This window comes from Canis lupus, chromosome 4 (assembly GCF_011100685.1).
Source record: "Canis lupus familiaris isolate Mischka breed German Shepherd chromosome 4, alternate assembly UU_Cfam_GSD_1.0, whole genome shotgun sequence".
In the NCBI taxonomy this organism is placed as follows: domain Eukaryota; kingdom Metazoa; phylum Chordata; class Mammalia; order Carnivora; family Canidae; genus Canis; species Canis lupus.
In genome coordinates, this window is record NC_049225.1 from 56,333,230 (window position 1) to 56,358,306 (window position 25,077).

Below are 25,077 nucleotides of genomic sequence, written 5' to 3' on the forward strand. Positions count from 1 at the left end.
GGCCCCCTCCCCAGGTTTATTTTGAGGACAGTGAAAGGGGAGATGTGCTCCCTCCATGTGTGTGGGAACCGTCACAGATCGCACTTCTTTTAGAAGGCAAGCTGGAATTCCATCTCCTTTACTATGTGCCTTCTTGGGATGAGAGAGGAGGGAACATACTTACCAGCAGACAGGGCTGGGCCAGTGCATAGACACAAACTCCTGAGGCAGCAGGACCTCAGGTTCCCATGGCAACAAGCACCCCACTACCAGCACTGCTCCCCTGCCCTCACTACACACCCTGTGAGCAGGGAGGGTGAGGCAATATCCTCGTTTCCCACAAAGGGGCACCTGACTTGCCAGAGGTCACAGAACATATGAATCTTGGGATCCACTGGCACTGCCGGGATGGAATACAGGGCTTTAGGCTGAAGCCCCTCTCGTTCACAAAAATTGGGATGAATAGGAGTGGGGTCAGAGAGGTCTGCCAGACAGATTGAGAGGGTAGAAAAGAGATTCAGTGAGACAAGAAGAAGGAAATGGGGGTTGCCTGGCCTCAAGGAAGCTTAGGGGTGGTCTGTGTATCATTCTAGGTGTTCCACAGCAGCTGGAGAAATTGTCCAATAGGCCTCTAAGCACGTGAGAAAAAAAATGGAACAGGAGGTAAAATGTTATGGGCTTATAATAAAAGCATGACCATCTGGGATTGGGCAGAAGGAAGAATTTCTCACACATAAGCACAGGAAAGGAGAATTTTTTTCTTCCATGTGCCAACAAAATCTAGAAGTGAAAAATCTGCCAGGGTCCACTCACAAGTAAAAAGCAAGTACTTGGACATAAACATGAAAATAAAAATGTAGTTGCCATAGGAAGGCCTCCTATGCAAATATCATGTTGTTATCCAAACTACCTGAGGCATAATTTAATAGGTAAACAATGATGGGTTAGAAGAGGGTCCCAACTACTCTGAAGGATGCCAGTTCTATGTTCTATGGAAAGGGCGCAGGTTTTCAGTGAGTGAAGTCTTTTATTATTAAGCTGCATTTTATTATTATAAATTTTAATTTTTTGAATCAATAACATGTCCTTAGTATAAACTTAACCAATGAGGATAATGCAGTTGTTTTGATCAACATAATTTGACCTCAGGAGCGAGACATCTTACAGCTTACCTCTGCCTCAAAGTATGATTTCTCTATTTTGCGTTAGTTACTCAGTGTGGCAAAAACTTTTTTTTTTTAAAAAAAGATTTTATTTATTTATTCATGATAGTCACACACAGAGAGAGAGGCAGAGACATAGGCAGAGGGAGAAGCAGGCTCCATGCAGGGAGCCCGACGTGGGATTCGATCCCGGGTCTCCAGGATCGCGCCCTGGGCCAAAGGCAGGCACCAAACCCCTGCGCCACCCCGGGATCCCCCGAAAAAGCCTTCTTGATGTAATGAATAGTAGATATACTTGATGAATAAGTAGATGCATTTTTTTTTTAAATACAGCCTGCCCTGCAATCTCAGGATGCTTTTGAATTCAACAGATGCTGGAAAAATAAGTTGGTGACCTCCGATATGGAAAAATGTAGTACATGGCACATATAAGTGATTAAAAAAATTTTTTATTACAGTTTAAAAAGAGTCAACACAATGTGGAATAACGTTTCCAGAATCCCTGAAGCACCACGTGGACCTCCACAGATGGTCTGTAAAGTGTTCTTTAGATAGTGTCTGAGGCCCTCTTGGCCCTGGCCTCTGCTTCCTCATCCTCACTGTTACATCTTGAACAGGAAGGAATGAAATCTCCAGGGGCACGAACAGGTCTGAAGGAAACAAGCTTTCCACCAAGTGCTTCCCCCCCAGGCCTCCTTTCAGAGGAAAGAGTGAGGTAACAACTGCTGCAAGACTCTACCTTCTGAGAGAAATCCGTATCTACCTACAGCTGAAAAAGTGGAAGGTACAGACGCACAGAGCTAAGAGAGCCCTGGCAGGTCATCTTCCTATTCCCGGTCTCAGGCAGGCTAAGTCCTGGTAACTCGGTAGCTTCTGGTACAGAGAATACCAGATCCCCCAAACAAGCAATTCAGATACTTTGGAGACTGGCTAACATACCTAGAGCAACAACGTGTACAGACAGCAGACCTGCATAATGCATGCCGTGGCATGATTACTTCATTTTTAACCGTGACATTATTCTTTTGCTGTCTATCTTAGGGAAAAAGAAAATCACTAGTATGTCCTATATCTTAAAGAACTAAAGGGCTGGAATGATTAGGAGAAAGAAGAGGGAAAGGTGGTGACCTCCCCATCCCTGGGGAGGATTCAAGCCAAAGGCTGCTGCAGAGAGGACTGCTCCCCGCGGTGAGACAGCATACTGAAGGATCCCTAACTTTCCCTTCCAACTCAAACTCTGTTTCTAAAAAGAAGAGCAACCCTTTTAAAACTTTTTTTTTTAATCATACAAGTTATACGTGTACACAGTCATCTCTCAGTCCCAGTAACGGTATAATGGCATTTACAAAAGCGTTTTTCCAGCACGTACTCTCTCAGAACATCACCACCACAGCCCTGCAACACAGCGATTACTGTCATTATCCCCATTTTAAAGGTGGGACAGAGTTCTGGGTTTAAGTAATTGTTCTGAGGTCAGACAGCTAGAAAGCAGAATCGCTGACAGCTCCAGCCTTCTCTTTGACATTTCTCCTCCTCCTCCTCCTCCTCCTCCTCCTCCTCCCCCTCTTCCCTCATCCGCTCCCCTCTCTGTCTTCCGCTAAGTACAGTTTAACAATGGGAAAATGGAGGAGAGACAGTCTGTACAGATAACTGACTGATCCCCCTCCCATCACTTTGCACCACCAGATGATCCAGGGAGGGCTTACTCATAACCTCCGCGGGTAACGAAGATACGGAGATGTGCGATGATTTTGTTTCAAAAAGAAAAGAGGTTCATGCATATCCGAATTTTAAAAAGAAAAAATTAGTCCCTTTTTTAAGTTTAAAAAGGGAAGTGTTCTAGTCTAAAGTGAGGAAATGAAAGGAGGAAGATTTTTTTCTTTTTTAAAGTGGGCTCTGTCATTCGCATGGGTGGGAAGTGAGTGCACACTGCTCCTGAGATCACAGTGAATGAAACATTCGGATGAATTCCATAATGAACTGGCGCAGAAGACAAATGCCAATTCATTAAAAGAAGAAAAAAAATAAGATGAGTTTTAAAAGATAGGCCCCTAAGTTGTTGCTGGGTTTGAATTTCCAAAAAAGAGGACCACCTGGTTCTTGATTTTGTTTAGAGGCTGTTTTGATCCCCTGAACTCAGATCAACACTGATTCTTCTCAAAAATGTTTTAGCAAAGAGGGTGTGGGTTGCAATGGGTAGGGAGGAGTGACTCCCATCACATGGCCGCTCGGTATTCCAACTGCTTAAAGAAGCCACAATTTCTTAAATGTCTAGAAGGAAACAAAGAGGCCCAAAGCCATGCAGCAGACTTTCACAGTCTTCAAAACACACTTTCTCCATTTCCTTTCTGATGGTGGATCCTGAAGGGAGGCCCATGGAACCCAGAAAGGGTTAGGAGTCGGCTCGAGGACACAAAGCACAGACTCACATCCTGATGGACACTCAGTCCAGTGCTCCTTGCTTCTGAACAGGGAAAGCATTTCCAAAGCAAGTTGTCAACTCCAGTTCAGCTTCCTTAAAACCCAGCTTGGCCACCTGGGCCTGTGCAGAAGAGGGAATGGGCAGGGTCCCTTGAAGCATTCACAGCCTCGTGGAATAAAAGAGAAACCGGAAATGGCAGAAATCAGTCTCTGAAGACCCGCTGGCATGTTCAGCCTGGTCAAGGTCTTTTTCCTTGCAAATCTGTAATCCCTACACATGAAGAGCGGGAGGCAGTCGTTACCACCTGCCTCTCTCATTTCGACCCTTTATAACTAATGCAAAGAACTCAAAGACAGCACAGCTGTGTGTTTGCACTGGTAACAGCAGCGGTGGTAGCTAGCTTACCACGTGCCAGGCACTGCACTGGGAACATCGCACAGTTTCACGTGCATAGTGCACATGAGGTAACCGATATACACTGAGGTCTGAGTCATTTGCTCGAGGCTGTAAATCTCTGAGATACAGGTGCTGGAATTTAGACCTACAGGGGCCTGGGGTCTTAAGCCCTCTGCTACTGGCTAGCTGTGTAATCTTGCATAACTTCTTCAACTTCTCTAAACTTCACTTTGGTAATCTGTAAAATGGGGATAATAGCAATCCCATAAGGCAGTTCAGAGCAATAAAAGAGAGAATGTCAATGAAGCACTTGGCGTCAGGACTGTCCAAGGAATAATTCCTTGGAATTCCATAGGAATGCCTAATTCCAAGGAATGTTATTCACAAACAGAGATGTGCTCTGAGGCAGTCCTCCTTGGCACAGTGCCTATCCCAGTGAAAATACTCAGATGCCACCATAAGTATTCATTATCGTTGTATGTCAGTGCCAATAATCAGGGTCAAAAGCCAAAGGAGGAGCTGCTCATCTGTGAAGGCCCGCTCAGGTGTTCCAAAGAGCTCTCTTTTGCTATCCATTCTAACCTAGCTTGCCAGAGAGTACCTTGGTTCTTATGACCAATTTCAGAGAGTGTCTTACTTCTCTAAGCAGATGTAAAATTCTAGAGGGCAGACGTTTATCCATGCCTTGGATTCCCTGAACCACTTCTAGTGCCAGGTGCACAGTATGCCCTCAGGGAACTGTGGTGGTTTTAAAATGTCCATGAGTTCTTTCACACTCCTCCCTTCAAGAGGTGGGGTTTAATTCTCCTTTCCTCACAAGGACGCTAAACTTAGTGACTCACTTCTAACTAACAGAACAAAGAGTCCATGACAATGTAAACTTCTGAGACTAGGTCACGGAAGGAACTGTGACTTCCTGCTTGCTCTCTCAAATCACTTGCTCTGAGGTGAACTAGGTGCCATGCAATAGTGACACTCAAGCTTCCTATGGAGAGAGCCCAACGTTGAGGAACTGAGGCCTCCTACAACAGCCATGTGAGTGAAGCCTTCTTGGAAGTGGATCCCCCAGCCACAGTCAAGACTTTGGATGACTACAGTGCTGGCCAACATCTTCACTGCAATCTCATGAGAGACTCCCCACCCCCTCCAAGAGCCAGAACCATCCAGCTAAGCCTGGATTCCTAACCTAGAGAACTGTGAGATAATAAATGCTGCTGTGTTAAGCTACCACATTTTGGGATAATCTGTTACACAGCAAAATATAACCAAAACAGGAACCATGTGGTGAATTTAACAGACAACAGGGAAGGTGTCGTTTTTGGATAGGAGTAATCTTCATACTCGGATGAGAGCTTCCGTATTTTTTAACTACAAGAAAAATCAGATAGAAGACCCAAGATGGGATGACTTCACCTATTCAGGCTTTGGCTCAGTAATCCCCACAGGGAAGTAGAGGAGGAATGTAGATGACTTAAGCTAAGGCTGGTGGAACAGCTTAGTGCTCCACCCTCTCAAAACACGTGCAAGCCAGCAGCCCAGATGAGGGACCCAACTCCAGCTGATCCTTCCTCAGTCCCTGCTGATTCCATCCTAAGCCCCAGGGCCACGCTCCAGCTACACGGCCCCCTCAAATTTCCCCAGAGGGATGGAACCCTTTCCTGACCTCTTGTCTTTCACATGGGAGGGTCCTCCTTCTAGCATCCCTTTCCTCTTTTGTTCATTTGTTTCTAGTCACTGAATTCTTAAAAATGTCTTGTTGTGGGGATGCCTGGGTGGCTCAGTCAGTTCAGCATCCAGCTCTTGATTTCAGCTCAGGTCACGATCTCAGAGTTGTGGGACTGAGCCCTGAGTTGGGCTCCATGCTCAGCAGGGAGTCTGCTTGAGATTCTCTCCTCCTCTCCCTCTGCCTCCCCACATGTGCATGCTCTCTAACTCAAATAAATGAGTAAATCTTTTTTTTTAAAAAGTCATGTTATGAAGTTACTTTGAACTTACAGAAAAGGTGCAAAAACAGCATAATGAACTCCTATGTATCTTTCATCCATGTTTGCTGTTACCATCTTCCACATATTTTATTATTCTCTCTCCCTCTCCCCCATCTCCTGAAACATTTGAGAGAAAGCTAAAGACATGATAACCCCTTACTCCTAAATTCTTTAGTATGTATTTCCTAAAAAATAAGGACACCAAAGTCAAGAAATTTAATACTGATACAATCCTACTCTCTCACTGACAGTTCATAACCAATTCTCCCAACTGTTTCCATAATGTCTTTTATAGTTAATTCTTTTTTTCCTGGTTCAGGATCCAATCCAAGCCTGTCCATTCATTTTCTCCTTATTGATCAAATATGCCATAAGTCAGGCATTGTGTAAAGCACTGGGGATAAAACAGCAAGGGGAAAAAACAGACAGAGCCACTATCCTCATGGCACTTGTAGTTTCACAGGGAGACATGTTAATCAACTGATCACACTCAGTTTGTGTAATCACAAACTAAGACATGTGCTTTAAAGAAAAAAGCCTCAACCTGGGATGAGGGCTTGGAGGTGGGGGCAAAGAAGTTGCAAAGGTTCTCCTGAGGTTAAGACACTTGAGCTGAGATCTGGAAGGTGAGGTAGAGTTAGCCAAGCCATTTGTGCATGTGTGTGCATGCATGCATTTGGAAGGGCAGGACAACTGGAAGAATGTTCCATGCAGCAAGATGATGTGTTCAAGGTCAGTATGAACAGAGGGCAAAAGGGGCGGGGAGGGACATATAGAGAGGGGGCCTGGAGTGGAGTGTAGTCTTTATTTTAGCCAGTGCATAATGTACATTTTCTAAAAGACCACTCTGGCTGCTGTGTAGAGACAGGTGATGAAAACAATATGGGGCAAAAATCCTTTAGCCTCAATTTCAGTATCCAAAAGTTGTTTTTTTGTTTTGTTTTTGTTTAAGATTTATTTATCTGAGAGAGAGAGAGAGAGAGAGAAAACACAAGCAGGGGGAAGAGCAGAAAGGGAGACAAAAAGACTCCTCTCCGAGCAGACAGCCCAACATGGGGCTCAATCCCAGGACCCTGGGATCATGACCTGAGCTGAAACCAAGAGTCGGACACTCAACCAACTAAGCCACCCAGGCATCCCCAAAAGCTTTTTTTATAACTTTTTAAAAATAATTCATTTATTGACCAAACCTGACCTGAATGCACATAAAGCTACTTATGCTCTTTATTTATCCACTTGGTGTGAATATTATTATATTTTTGCCACAGAAAAAACCATGTTATGATTATGGGGAGCTACCATAGGTCCTACTGGGGCTATTAAACAGTACAATATATGCCCTGTATCAATTTTCCCAAATTAGAAAGACTCTTGTGCCACTGATCAATTCATTGCCTCTCAACCACAAATCCAGCTTTCACTGACTACGGTGCAAAAACGGATCTGGGCCCTTTAAATATTTTTCCCTTATCAGATAACATGATGTTAATAGTAATCACAGAGACCTGTAGATGCTGGAGAGATGCTGCAGGAGGAAAGGGTTTTCCTGTTTCTCTGTTTTACATCCTGGTTCTGGTACCTTTGCCAGGCAGGCAGCATGGATGACATTGTGACACCAGCTGGATCCCCACACCTGACATTTACTGCTCACAAGCTTGTACCCACCGATCTTTGTCCTACATTTTTCCTTAAGCTCTTTTTTCCAGCTTATCTCTCAATTCTGGCAAAAGACCCAATGGTAATAGCATTCCGTGATGGAAACTGAAACTACCCTGTATGCAATAATGACAGCCTAGACAAAGAGCTCTGACAGCCCATACCACCCAGACCAGTTTGAGCTCAACCGCCAATTTATGCCTATACAGATGGACCGTGGAGGGATCCATGGAATGACGGACAACTACCTTTGTAGTTGTCTATTCTATATTAAAATCTCCACCAGAGGAGGAGTACAAGCCTCACTGATATAACATGTAATGTATTGCATAGGCATATTTCCTTAAGGTGCAGGTGTGACCTTACACTCACCTCTACATATGATGAATATTCATCCTACCCCTAAACAAAAGGAACCATTTCACCCATGCTTGGGGAGTCACAGTTTTGGAAGTTATTCCTCATGATCTCCTTATGTGCTGCAAATAAAGTTTCTTTGGGGGCTCCTGGGTAGCTCAGTGGTTGAGCATCTGCCTTCGGTTCAGGTCGTGATCCCAGGGTCCTGGTATCGAGTCCTGCACTGGGTCCTGCAAGGAGCCTGCTTCTCCCTCTGCCTATGTCTCTGCCTCTCTCTCTGTGTCTCTCATGAATAAATAAATTTTTAAAAGTAAAAAAAAAAGTTTCCTTGGTGTGAGAATTCCACCAGGTATAGTTTCCTATCTGTGACTTACTGAGGAACAAACTCATGTTAGTTTGGTTACAGCTCCTTCAGCACAGGACTAGAGCAGCAAGCACTGACTTTTCCATTGTCCAGCTGCAGCAACCAACAGCACCAAGCAGCCAGCAGCTTCCCCCTAACACCCACTCCTGTGGGTAATACTGTAGCTGAATGCCTTCCATGAGACACCTTGCCACGAAGAGCTGTCCCCAGCACATTTCACTGATGTGGCACCAGAGCTGTTTCTCTGCCATTGAGTGAGCACACCTGCGCCCTTTCCAACAAAGCCAAGATCTCAGCCTGTGAAACTCTCGCGGGAGTGCTCTCTCCCTCAGCCCCAAGAGGAGGATCTTCCTCAGATACTCTATCTCAATAGGGGTGGAGGGGTGCTCCTTGGTGCCCCATCTCAGCCTGAAACGTAGTGGCTGTTCCTACATCTGCTATTCTCACATTCTCTAGAATTTATTTAGAGCACTCTTTACTTCATAATAGTCAATCCTTCATTACTGCAATTTCTTGTTTAGTTGATAATTTTTTATATTAAATTTTCTGTGTTTAGATTACTGGGTGGTTTCTCTCTGCTGATTGAACCCTGACTAGAATAATTCGGAAACCTAAAATGTGCCTCATATAGAGGGTTTGGGCTAAGGGATTCTAGACCTAAAATAATAATAGTAGCATCCACAGACCACTTCCTATATCCCAGGCACTACTCCACGTGCTCTGTGTATGTGAACTGTGTAATTTAATCCTGATAACTATCTATTGAGGTAGGGACCAGTATCATGCTCATTTTAAAATAGAGGACACAGGAGATTCAATAAGTTCCAAAGTCACACAACTAGTAAATGGCAGAACTAGGATTTAAATCCAGGCAAACTGTGGCCCTATAAGCCTGGGAGTGAGGTGGGAAAGGGGCAAGGAGAGAGATGCAGCAGGAAGATCAGCTTGAAGGCTATTGTGCATCCTCTGCCGTGCTCTCGGGGCCCCATGCCCACTCCACCGACTGCTTGCATCCCACTGCCCTGGAACTATCTGCCTAGTGGTCCAGCTGTCCTTAAGGGCAGAGACCATGTCCTTTTCTCCTGGACTGTCAAGTGCTTAGCAAAAAGCCAGCCTGGGCACATTCAGTATTCAGTCAAAATCTGAATAAATGACACATTGAATGAAGCAGAACTATAGACCTAAACACCAGCTAAACAACAGGCTGAGCCTTCTGAGTCACGTCCCATGCTTGGAATGCTCTGGTCCCATGAGCCCTGTCCTGGGAGCTCCTCTATGTCATTTGGCCTCACATTCAGACATCTGACAGTGATTGACCAAATGACCTCCTGGATCTTTTCTAGCTCTTGGACCCATCAGAAAGCCCTCCCATGGACTAAGTATGCTCTACTTTGTGCACTGCATCACCATGAACTTGTTTATCTCCCCTGTAGACCTCAAGCCCTTTGGAGGCAGGGACTGTTTTCTGTACTTAATAACACACAGTAAGCCTCCAAATCAATTAAGTTGAGACCCAGAACAAAAATAAGTCATTATAGAAGTCATAGTAGAAACTCAGGAAAAGATACTATGGTTAAATAAAAGGCAGTATACACCATTTGTTTACTCATTGGTATTCTGGGCTAATGGCTAAGTTAAAACAACAACAACAAAAAAAGAAGCTGATCTGTTAATAAGGAGTGTGGCCTTCGTTAAAGAATACATACGTGCAGGGTAATATATTAATCCTCCATAGGAAGAGAGGATTTTTCCACGAATTAAAAACGAATCCAAGTAGCTAGAAGAGATTATGACAATTATGCCTGCCTTGCTGAGTGTTTTATCCATCTCTGCCCGAACACAACACACGAACACACTCGTGCACACTCATAAAACAATCTGATGAGGAAATGGAAAATGGTCCATGTATTTGTTCCCTAGGGCTGCCATAGAAAAGCACCAACAACTAGGTGCAAAAAGTAACGGCAATTTACGTTCCATTGTTCTCCATTGTTCTGGAGAACGCAAGTTCAAAATCAAGGTGTTGGCAGGGCCATGCTCCCTCCAGAGCCTCTTCCAGCTGTGTCCATGCCTTTTCCAGCTGCATCCATGCCTCTTCCAGCTGTTTCCAGACATTCCTGGGTTCATGGCAGCATCGCCCTGGTCTCCTCCTCAGTCTTCCGATCGTCCTATCTGTCCCTTGCTGTGTCTCCCCTCTTTTACGGACCCCAGCCAGTCACATGGGATTAAGGGCCCACCCTACTCCAGCATGACCTCATCTAACCTAATTACATCGGCAATGACCCTATTTTCACAGAAGGTCACATTCTCAGGTACAGGGGTTAGGACTTCAACATACCTTTTTAGGGGACACGATTCAACCCATAATATTCCATTCATCCATTTAATCGTAGATGTGGTCCTGGGAGAAGGACTTCACCGCCCTGAAGATCACAAAGCAACTAAAGGCATTTGCTCCACCAGGAAGAGACTAGAACATGGGTCAGCAAACCATTACGTGCCAAATCCAGTCTGGTGCCTGTTTTTTCAAACAAAGTTTCATTGCAACACAGCACAGGTCATTCATTTATGTATTGTCTCTGGCTGCTTTCATACTACAATGACAGAGCTGAGAAGTTGCTGTAGAGACCATAGGGCACACAAAGCCTAGCTATTCTCTAGACTAAAAGAATACACAAGGGCAGCCTGGGTGGCTCAACGGTTCAGCGCCACCTTCAGCCCAGGGTATGATCCTGGAGACCCGGGATCGAGTCCCACGTCAGGCTCTCTGCTTGGAGCCTGCTTCTCCCTCTGCTTGTTTCTCTGCCTCTCTCTCTCTCTCTCTCTCTCTCTCTGTCTCTCATTAATAAATAAATAAAATCTTAAAAAAAAAAAAGAATAAATGACATACACTGGCTGAGTCTGGAGATGGACCTTCTAGAAACAGGAAGAAGCCCAGGTCCACATGGCAGCTCTCTCTGGCTGGAACCTCACCCAAACCTCACCCAATGGGCTGTCTTACTGGGAAAGCTCCTTCAACATTATTCTCCTCTGCCTAGAGAAATGGTAAAACATAGCATGATAACATTCGTGCCGCTAAAGCTGTACAAATTAAATTCTAGAAGCATTTCCAAGAGAGATTAATTCTAACTGGAAAGATCAGAGAAGACTTTCTGGGAAAGGAAAGATGGGAGAGGAGCCTGAAAAGAAGGATAGTGGGCACAAGAAATCCTCTAAGTCGCCCTGAGCCATGGCAGATTACCTAGGGCTCTGCTGAGCTAAGAGAGTGAGTTCCCTCTCGCTGAAGGTGTTCAAGCCAAAGATGGCTGACCTCTTGGCAGGGATGAGGTTGGGGGAGATGGAGTAAGATGAAAGACAGTCCCTTGGAATCGTGGATTCTTTGGTCTTGTCTGTCACTTGCTGAGGGAGACACATACAGCATAGAGAGAGCAGGGGATGGAGGGGAGGAGGGAGAGACAGACTTACACAGGGGAAGGAGAGGGTTGAGGATGGGAGGGGGTGAAGATACGTACTCACACCCAAAGTCAGGGAGCCCACATAAACCACACAGAGAGGAAAGCACATACCAGCTTCCTTTCCCCTTAACTGCTACAGAGAAAGAGCAAAAGCCTGACAACTAGGGTTAAAACTATCAAATGTCCCTTCAGTACCTCCAACTTGGCACCTGGCAGCCTTCTTAATACGCCCCTTTGTTCCCTGGCCAGGCCTCGGCTGCCTCTCCCACTGCCAGGGGAGGGGAAGGGCAGCAGCGCAGCAGGGATCCGGGCTAGGGAGGGAGCCACAGGGGGGCATGCTCCACACATACCGGGTGGACTCCTCAGGGAAACCCTGGCACTCAAGAACAGAGGAGCCCTGCCAACCCCAGCAGGAAAGATAACACAGCAGAGAGCAACATCCAACAACTGCCCAAAGTGAGGGGGCCAGGCAAGAAAAGCAGGTCTGAAAACTGGCGAGTCCCTCTTATCTGTGCTCTGCTGGCATGCCAGGAACACAGTATCCTCCACTTTCCAGGGCAGGAGGTGGAGGCCAAGAGAAGTTCCATCACTTGCCATGGTGCAGTGTCCATCAAGCATTGTGGTTAACAGCACAGGGGTGTCTGGGTGGCTCAGTCGGTTGAATGTCTGCCTTTGGCCCAAGACATGATCATGGGGTCCTGGGATCAAGCCCCACATTGGGCTTCCTGATCAGCAGGGAGTCTGCTTCTCCCTCTGCTTGCAGCTCCCCCTGCTTGAGCACACACACACACACTCTCTCTCTCTCTGTGTGTGTGTCAAATAAATAAATAAAATCTTAAAAAAAAAAAAAAACTGTAAGTTTCTGAGTCTGAGTCCCACAACTTGTGGGACTGTTTAAACTTCTGAGCTTCAGCCTTCCCATCTGTGAAATGACCCCAGTCAGAATACTTACTATATGAAGAAACAAGAAGAACCCAGTGCATGACATGCACCAACAACTCAATAAATGAGTGATCATTTTTGTCACCTCTCAGGAGCCAGGGCTCAAAGACAGCAAACTCTCAGCACAGGACCGACTGCCACGCCTTCAGGGCCCCACACCCTGTGCCCCACTGCCATGCCAGCAGACACCTGGAACCTCAAAGGGAAGTTCCTGAAGCAGGGGGGAAGGGAGGAGAGGGGCGCCACTCCTGCCCCAGCACACAGGGCCCTGTACTCATAGGCATAGGTGGCTGTGTTCAGCTGAATTGCTTCACCCAGGTAGCTCACAGCCCTCACACCGGCCCTCTCTTTCCCAGAAAGGCCCCTAGATGCCTGTGAGGCCCCCTCAGACACGGGAATGTGGCATGTGCCATTTCTGCTGGAAAGCTGTCTTTCCTCTTCTTTTAGGCTCCTAATGCTCCTGCAGTAACGAGAATGCACGTTCTGGGGTTTCCTGACATGCCAAGAAGCCGAAGGCAGAAAACAAAGTAGACTCTGTGCTCCCATCATTTCTAACAAACCTACAGCAGCCCTCTGACACAGCTGGAGCAAACTTTGTTAGACAGGGTAGACCTCAAATTCAAAATACCTAAAGACATAGAAAAAAAAGGTAAATGGTTCTTGGGCTCAGATAGAGTTGGGATATAAGTCATCTGGATATAAACTTAAGTGACTGTTCAAGAGCCTAAGACTTATATGTTTATATTTCCAAGTAACTATCTTCTCTCCCCCCTGAAAAGTACATTAGGGCTTAGAATCAAAAAGGACTAACTTTACTTACTGGATCTGTAACTAGTCATGTCACTCATACTCTTTGAATCTCAGTTTCCTCTTCTGTCAAATGGGGGTCAAAAGCCCTATTGCGCCTCCACCTTGACGTAAGCAGAACAAATTAGACAAAGGTTATAAAGGAGGACTCCCAAACTCCCGTGTCCCCGAGGCCTGGCCAGTTATGTGAAAGGGTGAAGAATCCAGATTTGAGCTGAGGACTGTTAGAGCAGGCCACTGCTGACCTAGATCCAGCCACTTTTTGTGATACTGGAACCTGGGCCCAGTTACCAAGACTTCTAAATTTTTCCTCATAAGCCAGAAGTGAGGATTTTCTAAAACGTGAAATAGCCCAATGTTCAAGTACTAACAAATTTCTGACACTTAAAAGTAAAGACATCCTGAGGGTGTTTGGGTGGCTCTGTTGGTTAAGCGTCTGACTCTTGGTTTCCACTCAGGTCATGACCTCAGGTTCATGAGATGGAGCCCTGGTCAGGTCCTGTGCTCCACATGGAGTCTGCTTGAGATTCTTTCCCCTCTCTCCCTCCCCCTCTGCTCCTTCCCCTGCTCATGTGCACTCTCTCTCTCTCTCTCTCTCTCTCTCTCTCAAGTAAATAAAATATTTTAAAAAATTTTTTTAAAAATAAAGATCCCCAACCATCTGTGGGCCAACACTGGGTAAACCACATGAAACCTATTTCTGGGCTACTTCTGACCACAGACCACCAGTCTACAACTTCCATTAAAGTATACATGTAAGTTTTAAAGAAAAGATAATACAAAGGTCAAACAAAATAATAAAAGAAGTTCTCAGAAAGAGCTAGTCATTAAGGTTTATTGTCAATAAAATAACCAGGAATCCTACTACAGATCCTGATGTCCCCAAAGCACATTCACAAACTCTTCCCTAGTTAGATGCCAGTTTAGAAACTTATTATCTCACAAACAGACAGGCATATACATTTTTTAATTGTCAGCCACTGACTCTGATCAATACTCAGGAGGAAACATGCAAAAATAACAGTGTTCAGTTGAGCACATACAATGCACTTCGGCAGCAGGAAGTAATTCTCACACACATACCTCTGCCAGATGTTTCCTTTAAGACACTCCTTCCTCCAGAAGCCCCTGCCAGCACCCTCTGCTTCACAGCCTGCCTCTCAGAGGAAGCTGACATGTGTAACCCACAGGTGAGATTCGTACACACACACACACACACACACACACACACACACACACACACCAGTTAACTGGGCTCATGGGAGGCTGCCCGAGGGAGACTCCCAGGGGGCTATAATTGTGCCCCGGCACTGTCATGAGGGCATTCAGCAAATGGAAGAGCTTTCCAGAGCCAACACAATGATTCTAAGAACCAGGCTCAGGAGGTGAGGGCAGGGGGTGGGAGGGCTTCCACAATAACGTCCCACTGCGCCCTACTCACGTCCTGGGGAAGAAGGTAAAGGTAGACTCCACCAAGGTCATAGGACCAGTAGGTGGCAAGGCAGCAGAAGGAAGGCTCGGGCTGGGTGATTCTGCTTGAAGGAGACACCTGAGTTGGAATTGTTTCCATCACTTCCTAGTTGTGTGGCCCTGGATATGCCACCGTGAAGGGAGGCCCTGGTTCAGTACCTCCCCATCCTCAAGGAGTTGAGGACAGATAACTCCTCATTGTCCCCATGGCAGGAAGGCAGAGCACCCACCCCGGAAGGGCAGCAGACCACAGGCATCAGAGGTAAACAAAACTCTAGACACCCCAGAGAGTCCTTGTGGCCCATGGCAGAAGGATTTTCAAAGTGCACCGCCCATCCCGGATGCCGGATCCCAATTCTGCACCACCTGCAGCTTGACAGAGTGCCACTAACAACGCACACCACAGAGCCCTCCGGGAGCACTGGCTGCCAACTTGGGAAACTGTAAATAAACACGCTCCTTAGGAATACAAGTTCAAAGGCAATCCCAAAGTGCTCCTGGGGAGAAAGGAGTGGGCCCCCAGGGAAGGTGAGGTCTGTCTCCCTGGGGTGCTGATAAGCTTGGGATGTGGGCAGAGAGGACAGAGTTCCCTCACGGACTCTCAATAGAATTTGTTAAATACACGGACCCTTGGTCCACCCCAGACTGGCCCAATCCTACTCCTAGGGCACGAGCCCAGGAGCCCCCGTGGTTACCAGGCTCCTCAGGGCTTAGGAAGCACCCAAGAAGCTATTCTTCAAAGCTAAGCTTCCTGCACTCCACCAGCAGTTACTGAGTTCCAACCATATCATCCACTTGCTCACTTCTTCAGTCATTCAGCAAATATTGTGGGCAAACAAGAGTGGGCGACTGAGACAGAGGTTAGTCCCTGTCTTCAGAAGCCAACATGCTGGACAAGATCAAATAAAAATGATCATTACGCTGCATGATACATTTCTATAAGGGGCTCTGGGTCCCTATAGGAGAGAGCACAGCCGCAGGCTGCTCCTACAGGGGTGAGTGAGGCTTAGGGGCCAGGTGGCAGGGAAGGAAGTAGGAGAGGCAAGGAAGTAGCGTGGGTGGAGGCTGAGAGACGTGCAACACCCCGACAGGCACAAGGACTGAGCAGCAGCAAGATGCACAAGGCCATGCCTTCCTGGAAGGTCCTCTGATCTATGCGGGCAAATAAAAGCAGTCCTCAGAACTAAGACCAGTGAGCAGCTCCTGGGGGCTGGAGGGACCAAAAATTCCTTCCTGGGGACACCTGGGTGGCTCAGTTGGTTAAGCATCTGACTCCTGATTTCAGCTTGGGTCTTGATCTCAGGGTCATGAGATCAAACCCCACAGTGGGTGTGCAGCCTGCTTAGGATTCTCTCTCCCTATCCACCCACCCCTCCTCCTCCCTGTTCCCTTCTTGCATACGTGCTCTTACTTAAAAAAAAAAAAAAAAAAACTTTTTGGAGGCGGCAAAGAGTACTTCCTAGAAGGATGCGGAGGAGCTGGGTTCTTTCCTAATGTAGGAAGTAGGAAGATACCCTCAATAATTGCTTCAGATTCCAAAGAGTCAGGGAGTGGGGTACAGAGAGCAACCTGTGCATACACACCTTCCTTCCCACCCCCAATCATCAACAAGACTGGCCCTGCTCCATTTCTGAATGCTGAGCCGTGAGGCCAACCACCTAGCCTCATATTTCTCAGGGTCCAACAATGACAATAGGAGCACCCCTCCCTACCTGGGCCACAGGGACTCTGAGTCCCTACTCTAGAAAGACTATGTCCCTACTATAAGTGAAGCACTTCCCACAAGCAGAGACATAACCACAGTTACTGAGGACATGTTCTGCACCCAGCCTGTGCTCAGGGCTTTGCCCACAGCGATTCATTCAACCATCAAAAGAACCCCTCAGGACACCCAACACTGTTCCCATTTGACAGACCAAGAGATCCAAGCACAGAGGTCGAGTGACTTGTTCGAAGCTAGGGATCGGAATCAGGCCATGTAGCTCCAAAACTAGAGCTCTACACATTGCCCCACAGCATCTCAATCTAGGAGAACAGGGGAGTCACTTTGCCAATGGGGCTTCAGTGGGGGTTGGTCGAGGGTTCCTCTTCAAGGTTGCACCACCACCAACTGACCACTTGGGTTCCTCCCCTGCCACGGAAGAGTTTCAGTCTTAGAACAATGGTCTCCCCTAGCAGCCTTGTAGGAATGGGTGGGAAACAGGTCCTTCGTCCTGCTTAGGCACTGGGTCAGAGACCTGCAGGCTCAATAACCAGCTCTACAACCACAGGCTGCGTATCCTCAGCCAGTACCGCACCTTCCTGACCCCTGCTTCCCTCATTCATTCCTGTCTGTTTATAATTGAGAGTATTTAACAAGATGTACAGGTAAAGGGCTTCTTAGTCCAATGCCTCACAGAGTAAGTACCAAATACATGGCAGCTGCTACGATGATGATGATTAACCTCATCATTCTCCCTGTCATCTATATCATCATCCTTATTAATGTCATTTAATGCCATGGCTATTATCACCTCAGGAAAGAGAAAAAAATTCAGCATCTGAAGCTCAGAATTCTCTCAAAATTGAAGGGAAGGAAAACATGGGCCTACTTTTTTCCCTTCCTTCTCCTATCTATACTCAGCAGAGGGCAGCAAACAGGAACCATCCAAAGATAAGAGAGAGAGAGAGAGAAGAGAGACACATGGAGAGAAAGCTACACACTCATAAATACACACCCACCCACCACAGCAAGCCGAATTGTTTAGCTTCCTCTAGCTTCCAAAGTATGAACACTCCGCCTCCTCCAGCTAAGAGGGCCAGGGAGAAAAAAAGTCGAAGCTGAAGAGACAGAAGTTCTTTTTCAGCTTGAGAGAAATTTTCAATGAACTGACTTTGCATGTGTGTGTGCATGGGGAGGGCAGGCAGCGGCTCTCAGGACATCTGGGAGGGGTAGGAAGGCGGCCGCAGAACACACATGCAAGATTAAATAAAGAAAGCTTTCAAATGGGCTTCATCTCAACCCTCTACTCCACGCTGGCAAGCATCCACACTCCAGCTTGCCTCAGGAGGATGGTGAGGCTCCCAGAGTTAACCATCCCAGACAAGGGAGGGCAGAGCAGGGATGAGAACACAGACCTCCAGACAGTAGGTTCAGTGATCGACACTAAGCCCAGGATGGCCGAGGGGTTTTACCCCAGGGACCAAACCTGATTCCCCCAGTCATGCCAGCTAGGGACACTGGGCCAGAGAGGTTCTAGAATGGACACCTGTTGTCCTCATCCCTACCTAGATTGTATTTCCCCTCCTCTCCACAAAAGCACTTGGGTTTTTCTCTGGGAACTGTTCTTCCTACGATTCAGATGGCACGAGCCTACCCCTAGCTCCAGGGTGGGTTAAGTCAATCAGCATAGCTCATGCTCTTGACAAGTATGAATGGTTCAGAGAGCACATTAGATCTAAATTGGGCTGATAATACCTAGAGAGCTTGCTAGCACTTAGAGAGAAAAAAAAGTTTCCTCTTTCTTCTAGAGAACCTACAAGAGGAAACAGACTGTCTCCTTTAGGATCTGGTATGGATATGAGGTCGGAAAGAACTACTACCACTTATTGCTACCATAAGGGTTCTGTCTAGGGCCTGAACCTCTAGATCAGACCATACCTGAAGCCACTGCAATTACAGGAGCTAATACCTCCCCTTACTCATTTCAGCCCATGCAGCTTAATTCATTCTGTTACTTACAAGTGATTGAGAATCTGAAGTGGCTCTTCAGCTCATGTTAGCTCCATCTGCCACAGATACCAATAATGATGCCACATGTGATACATACATTTAATTTCTCAATTTCCTGGCCAGATCCCTTTGCCACCTTAAAATCTAATTCATTTTACTTGCTTTACACTATAAAAACTTGGGAAGATGGGCAGCCCGGGTGGCTCAGCGGTTTAGCGCCGCCTTCAGCCCAGGGCCTGATCCTGGAGATCCTGAATCAAGTCCCACGTCAGGCTCCCTGCGTGGAGCCTGCTTCTCTCTCTGCCTGGGTCTCTGCCTCTCTCTCTCTCTCTCTGTCTCTCATGAATAAATAAAATCTTAAAAAAAAAAAAAACTTGGGAAGAAATGTATAAAGATGGATCTGCAAAAAAGCCAGGTAAGTTCCAGCCAATAACTGGTCAATAAGTATTGGCCTCCAAAACTGGGAGTGATTAATCTAGACTCATGTAGGATAATGGTAGAGAAGGATCAATTATTAGGATGAAGAGAGAAAAAATATTCGTGCAGAAATAGAGCATGAAAGTGGAGAAGAATCAGGTTCTGATCTGCACTCCCTGCTCTGAGAATGGATCTGCCCTTTTCCGGGCCTCAGTTTCCACACCTACAAAACGAGGCAGGCAGACCAGATGACTTCTGAAGCTATGACACATCTCGATCATTCAACAAACATGTTCTGACAGTCTTCCAAGTGCCAAGCCTTATGCTTTGTGCTAGAAGAGGATATAGTTCCTTCTTCAAGAAATTTCTGGAAGGGGAGGCCATGATGCACTCATTGGCCACAGGAACTCAGGCATGTATAGGGTACTTTCTTTCCCCACTGCACTGGGCAGAGGACAGTGGTCCTCTGAGAAGCAAGACTCTTATTTCAGTCTTCCTGGGAACTCAGACCGTAGATGGGAGACAGAGGGTTAGATATACACAAAATACAGAACCCACTGCAAACACCATCATGAGCAGTTAGCTGCCACAGGACACACCATGGGCCGCCAGTTTGCCTCAGGGTCTTTATCAGTGATGGGATCCTGATGCCATCTCTGTGTAGGACTTGACTGTGGACAAGGTACAATTAGCAAGCCGGATGGTTATCTTTGAAATGGGCCTTTGAGTTTTCAATCCTGATTCCATTATTTGTTATCGTGTCACTGGCACCAACAGATTAAAAGACTGAATGTCCTCAGAGTATAAACACATCTCCAGGTAGAAGTGGCTTCATCACAACTTAGGTATGGGGAGACCTGTTTCAACATACTTCTTCTACTTGGGCCTTTTCAACACATGCTTCCAAACAAACTCAGGGAACCCCAGGAAGTTAATATTGGAAACATCTTTATAAAGGATCTATTCCCTCTGTCACAAATAAATTTCAACATGCCATTAACTCCACTTGAGTAGCAGTGTCGAGAAACAGTGTGAAGCCAAGCCTGGGCTTAGTGGGAAAGAGACTGACTGCCCTGGCCAGGGGAGGGGAGCACCATTATGATACACATTTACCTTCACTTTACAGATGAGATCCAAGGCCCAAGTTAAAGGACTTTCCTGAGGTCCCACAGTGAGTTTAGGGGCAAGAGAGAGAACCAGAACCCAGGCCTCTGTCCCCAGGCCTTGCTCAGCTGGGCTCCTGAGGAGACTGCAAACCTAAGATGACAGGAGGAATGCAGGGAGCCAGATTAGCTCAGGTAAACCAACAGCCTAGCCCCAGTGGCATCAGATTTCAGCTGGGCATCTCTTCAGACAAGAGATTAGCAATATAAAAGGGTCCAACCCCTCTATGGAAAATTAAAGACATCATTCTAAGGCTACATTTCTATGGTAGTTAACTTTCTGATGGGTAAGGCTCTGCCACTAGGTGAGGTATTGATTTCTGGATATTCTAAGAATAAAGTCCAGCTCTGACACAATGAGGAAAACTCTCGATACTTGAAAATTAAAGTCCTTCGTATTCTATTATCCTACCAATTTCTATTCTACAGTCACTATTATCCAATGAAGTCATTTCTCACAAGAGATTATGGCTCTCAAATAGGAAGGGGCTGCATCACGTTTCCTAACATAGGTGTTCAATAGCCAGTTCCCAGATCTGGAATATGAAACAGACTGCAGGATTAATGCAAGATATTAAGCAGATTGGGGCTAGGAATGAGAGGGACCCCTAAGTTAAAATGAAGATGGCTTCAGGACGAAATTTTCTTGCTCGGTTTTACAACTCTCTGAGAAGCCAGCCATCTGATCAGATGAATGCTGAAATCCTAAAAGCATTTATGTGTCCTTTATAAATCAGCTGCCCTACCCCACTCCAGAGGTATACCTAGGATGAGCTAACATGACAGTTCTATAGACTGACTTTCTAGCAGATGACAAATGCTCTTAACTTTAAATCCTTTATTCTTCAATCCAGTGGAGAAGTCAAGGAGTTAAAGGACTGCTCTAACAAGGAATATGTTAACCCTCCAACCCACAAGGAATGTATTAGGCATTTGGATAGAGTCCTGTCAGACTTCCCTCCAGAGCCTCTGCAGTTATTTCTACCAGAAAGATCAACGAGGTGCTCTGGGATAATTTTCCACAATTACAAGAGCAGCAAGCTGAGCTCAGAACTGGTCAGCCCTGTCAAAAGAAGCCCCGTGTGCTCAAGATGCCAGATTTCGCAGATAGCAGACTGATGTGTTACGTGCACGTTCCAGTGCCCTGGGATGAGGGATAGAACACCATCACTCTGAGAAGTCAGCCTCCTCCCTCAAGGCCAGCTGACATTCAGACAAGGGACTGGGGGCCAAGCCCAGTGCTGTGCATCTGCAGGAGAGGGACACAAAAAGTGGCTGTGTGGAAATTTGGCAGAGTATTCCTGAAAGGCAGCCGATGAATGCTGAATCCTACAGCACCTAGTAGAGCTTATCGTTGGGGAAACAGCTCCTTTCTGCTACTCCCAGGAAGCAAAGAGAGTTTCTTTAAGCAAGGATATTCCATCAGTACCCCCTGGGAACCACCACCACATCCCTTCATGTCTTCTTCCTCACCTCCTCGTCATGATATTCCAGAGCAAAAGAAATGAGCAAGAACTAGACCTTCCCAGACGAGCCTATCTGTCCCTTCCAGTTAAGGGCTCCAAGCAGTGCCCAGCTGTTGGTTCCCTCTCTCTTTGCCCAAAAGGCTGCCTTACTCCATCAATTCCCTCTTGCACAAGTGAGTAATTTACTTTGAAAGCTCAGGCCAAACTGGCAGTTAACCTTGACCTTCTCTCTACACATCTGGGTCTATAGAAAATGAAAATCAGGATGTCTCTGGCATCCACGGCAAATGAAATACGAGGGCTTTCTCCAGGCAGAGGCAGAATGTCATGAGCTATTTTAGAACTGGCTACAGCTATTCCAAAGGAGAGTTAGTACTGGGCAGGACAGTCCCCCCTTGACCTGGGGCTGTGTCCAGGATGGAGCCCCCACAGCTCCAGATGCTACAAGGGACCCCTGCCCTCAGGAAAGAAAAAAGAAGTGGCCATTGTACTTCTGATTGATGCACTGATGGTTTCACAATGCTGGAGCTGGACCAATAACCACATTTTACAGATGGCAAACGGAGGCTCAGAGAGGGAGATGAGAGGTGATCCAGGACACACACAGCAAGTTAATGGTAGTGCCGAGGATGGAACCCTGACCTCCTGCCACTGATGCTGCCATAGGGTGGGAACAGCAGAACGATTTCATGAAGGAAAATTGCATATGCATACAGGACTTATGGCAAAGAGGGGGCGCCTGGGCGGCTCAGATGGTTAAGCATCTGCCTTCGCTCAGGTCATGATCTCCAGGTCCTGCTCCGCGGGGAGCCTGCTTCTCCCTCTCCCTCTCCCTCTCCGCCTGCCTGTGCTCACTCTGTCTCTCTCTTTCTTTCTCTTTCTCTCTCTCAAATGAATACATAATAAAATATTTTTTGCAAAAACAAAAACTTAAGGCAAAGAGGTCTAATATGGCTGTCAGGGTTCGAACCAGAGGTTTAGTGAAGAAGTTGAGAAGCTTAATTTCCACACATTAAGATCTACCAAAGAGATCAACGAGACCCTCCAGGATGGTTTGCAACAATTAGGAGAGTGACAGGCTGTACTCATATTGGTCATCTCTGTGGCCAGCAGCCCTCTGTGCTCAAGACGCCAGACTGCCCAGACAGCAGCCTGATACCAGGAAGAGAGGAAAAACATCAACCTCTAAAGTCAGCTTCTTCCCTCATCAGCCAAGTTTGACCCCGATGGACAAATTTTCCATGTCGCATGGGGTCCAGGAAATCCTAGAAGAGAACCTGAAATGTCCCACTGCGTGAAACAGGTCAAGCACGTATACACTCACCGGCACCTACTGAGCCAGGAGCGGGGAAGGTAGGAGTGCTCTAACAGAGCTTCTACCATTATCAGTCTATAGGCACGAGTGACACAACACACACACACACACACACACACACACGTGGGGGAGTTCAGAGGAAGCAAGAACAATTAAGATCCCAGGCTTGGCTGCAAGAAGGAACACACCTAGTCAAATTGGACAAGTTCAAAGGGATCATGGGTACTCTGAGAAGGGATAAGGAAGGTACCTGATGTTCCACTCTCAGGGCACACTGGGTACAAAGAGCCTCTGGGAAATTTGTGGGGGGTCCCTCCACTAGAACTCTTCTAGACTCCCGTAAGGTAAAAGGCAGGAGGCCCCCCAAGAACCAGGCGCTCCCCCCTCCAGGAGGACCTGAAGCTTCAAGGGGAGCATGGTCTTTGCATCCTCCAAGGAACCCACAGATCTGGGAAAGAGGGAGGGTGAGGAGGGGGAGGGGAAACTAATGGGTAGACGAAGGAGGCCTAGTGTCCCTTTGGGCAGACGGGAAAACAGGAAAGGGGCTGACCTGACTAAGGAACACTGGAATCAGCAGGTGGGGGCGAAAGCTGCAAAGACCCAGACACTAAATAGAAGGACTGGCAGTTCCAGAAGAAGGAGTCGTCCTGGGATACAGGGGATGCAGGCAGGATCCTCCACAAGCCAGAGATGCTGGGAGGTAAAGGAACACCAGACGTGGACAGAAAGGAGGATGCCCACCTAAGGCACAAGACGGACCTCCCAGACTGAGCAACAGGAGTCTCGGCTTCTAGTTCGGATTCTGTCTCTGACTGACGTGGGGCCCTGGACAAGCTCCCGTCCTCTCTGAGCCTCGATGTTCCCAATCCCCAAAATGGGAAGAACAGAAGAGTCTCCGGGGCGCACGCCGAGGAGACAGAAAGGGAAAGGAGGAGCAAGGATCCGAAGGCTCCAGGGGAAGACGGGGAGACAGAGTCCCCACCCCCACGGCAGCCGGGGGGACTCACCAGTCCGGCCGCCGGGACCACCGCCGCCCCCGAGCCCCCGGGGGTGCCGTCGGGCTGCCGCTCGCGGTACAGCGCCCAGAGCCCCACGTTGGGCAGAAGGACCAGGGCCGCCAGCACCAGCGCCACCGCCTGCAGGAGCCGCTTCTCCTTCCGCCTCATCGGGGCCGGTGAGCCCCGCCGCGCCCCGCCGGCCCCGCCGCGCGGCCCCCGGCTCCGCGCGTCCGCCCGTCCGCCCGGCGGCGGCAGCAGCTCAGCGACGAGGAGCTGCCGCGGCGCCGGCCCCGCTCCAACTCCGCGGCACTTCCGCCGCTCGCCGGCCGGGGAGCCGGGCCCGGCCACCGCGCCGCCGCCGCGGGGGGGTGTCGCCGCCGCCGCCGCCGCCGCCGCCGCCCCGCGCCCGCCGAGCCGCGCGCCCCGCGCCGCCCCCCCGCGCCTCGCCTGCCGCGCCCCGCGGGCCGCGCGCCCCGGCCCCCGCGCCGCTCCTCCCCGCCCGCCCCGGCGCGGAGGGGGCCCCCGGGGCCGAGCGCCTCCCCCTGTCGCGCCGCGATGGTGCGGCCCGCTCCTCGGCCCCGCCCCGCCCGCGGCAGCTTTGCCAAAGTCCCGGAGTTGGCGAGTTGGGCGCTAACTGGTGCGGGCGGAGCGGGGGTGCGCGGGGGTGCGCGGGGGCGCGCGGGGGCGCGCGGGGTCCCCCACCCCCTCCCAGAGCTCTGTCCGCGAGCTCTGCTCCGGATCCCCCCGGGAGTTCGCGCGCGGCCCGCGGGGGTGGGGGGGCTCGGGGCTGCGGCCGCCCACCCCCTCGGCTCGGCTCGGAGGACCAACTTTGCTCCGGGGACTCGGTGGTCCCAGGCGGGAAATGGAGCCGCAGCTGTGCTCCCCGCGCGCGGCTCTGCGGCGGGCCCTAGTTGTCTTGCCCTCGGGGTCCGGGTCCCTGGCGCTGGCTGTGCACGCTCTCTGTAAGCTGTCGCGTGCTGCGCCCTCCTGCCACCCGACCGCTGTCCGGC

At 48.3% G+C, this 25,077-nt stretch overlaps 1 protein-coding gene across 7 annotated transcripts in view; it reads right to left on the bottom strand.

The window, feature by feature from the left end:
* GALNT10 (polypeptide N-acetylgalactosaminyltransferase 10) overlaps positions 1–24,250 on the bottom strand; it is a 216,506-nt gene extending 192,256 nt beyond the window's left edge. For 6 of the 7 annotated variants that reach the window (XR_005358379.1, XR_005358378.1, XR_005358375.1 and 3 more), the window contains exon 1: positions 24,077–24,235. Coding sequence is in view for 1 of the 7 variants with exons in the window: in XM_038534954.1 (XP_038390882.1) it covers positions 24,077–24,235 (159 nt within the window). In the remaining 6 variants the exon portion in view is untranslated. Of the gene's footprint in view, positions 1–24,076 lie in introns of all 7 variants that reach the window. The other variant, XM_038534954.1, reaches the window with a different exon arrangement.
* Positions 24,251–25,077: the final 827 nt, after the last annotated feature.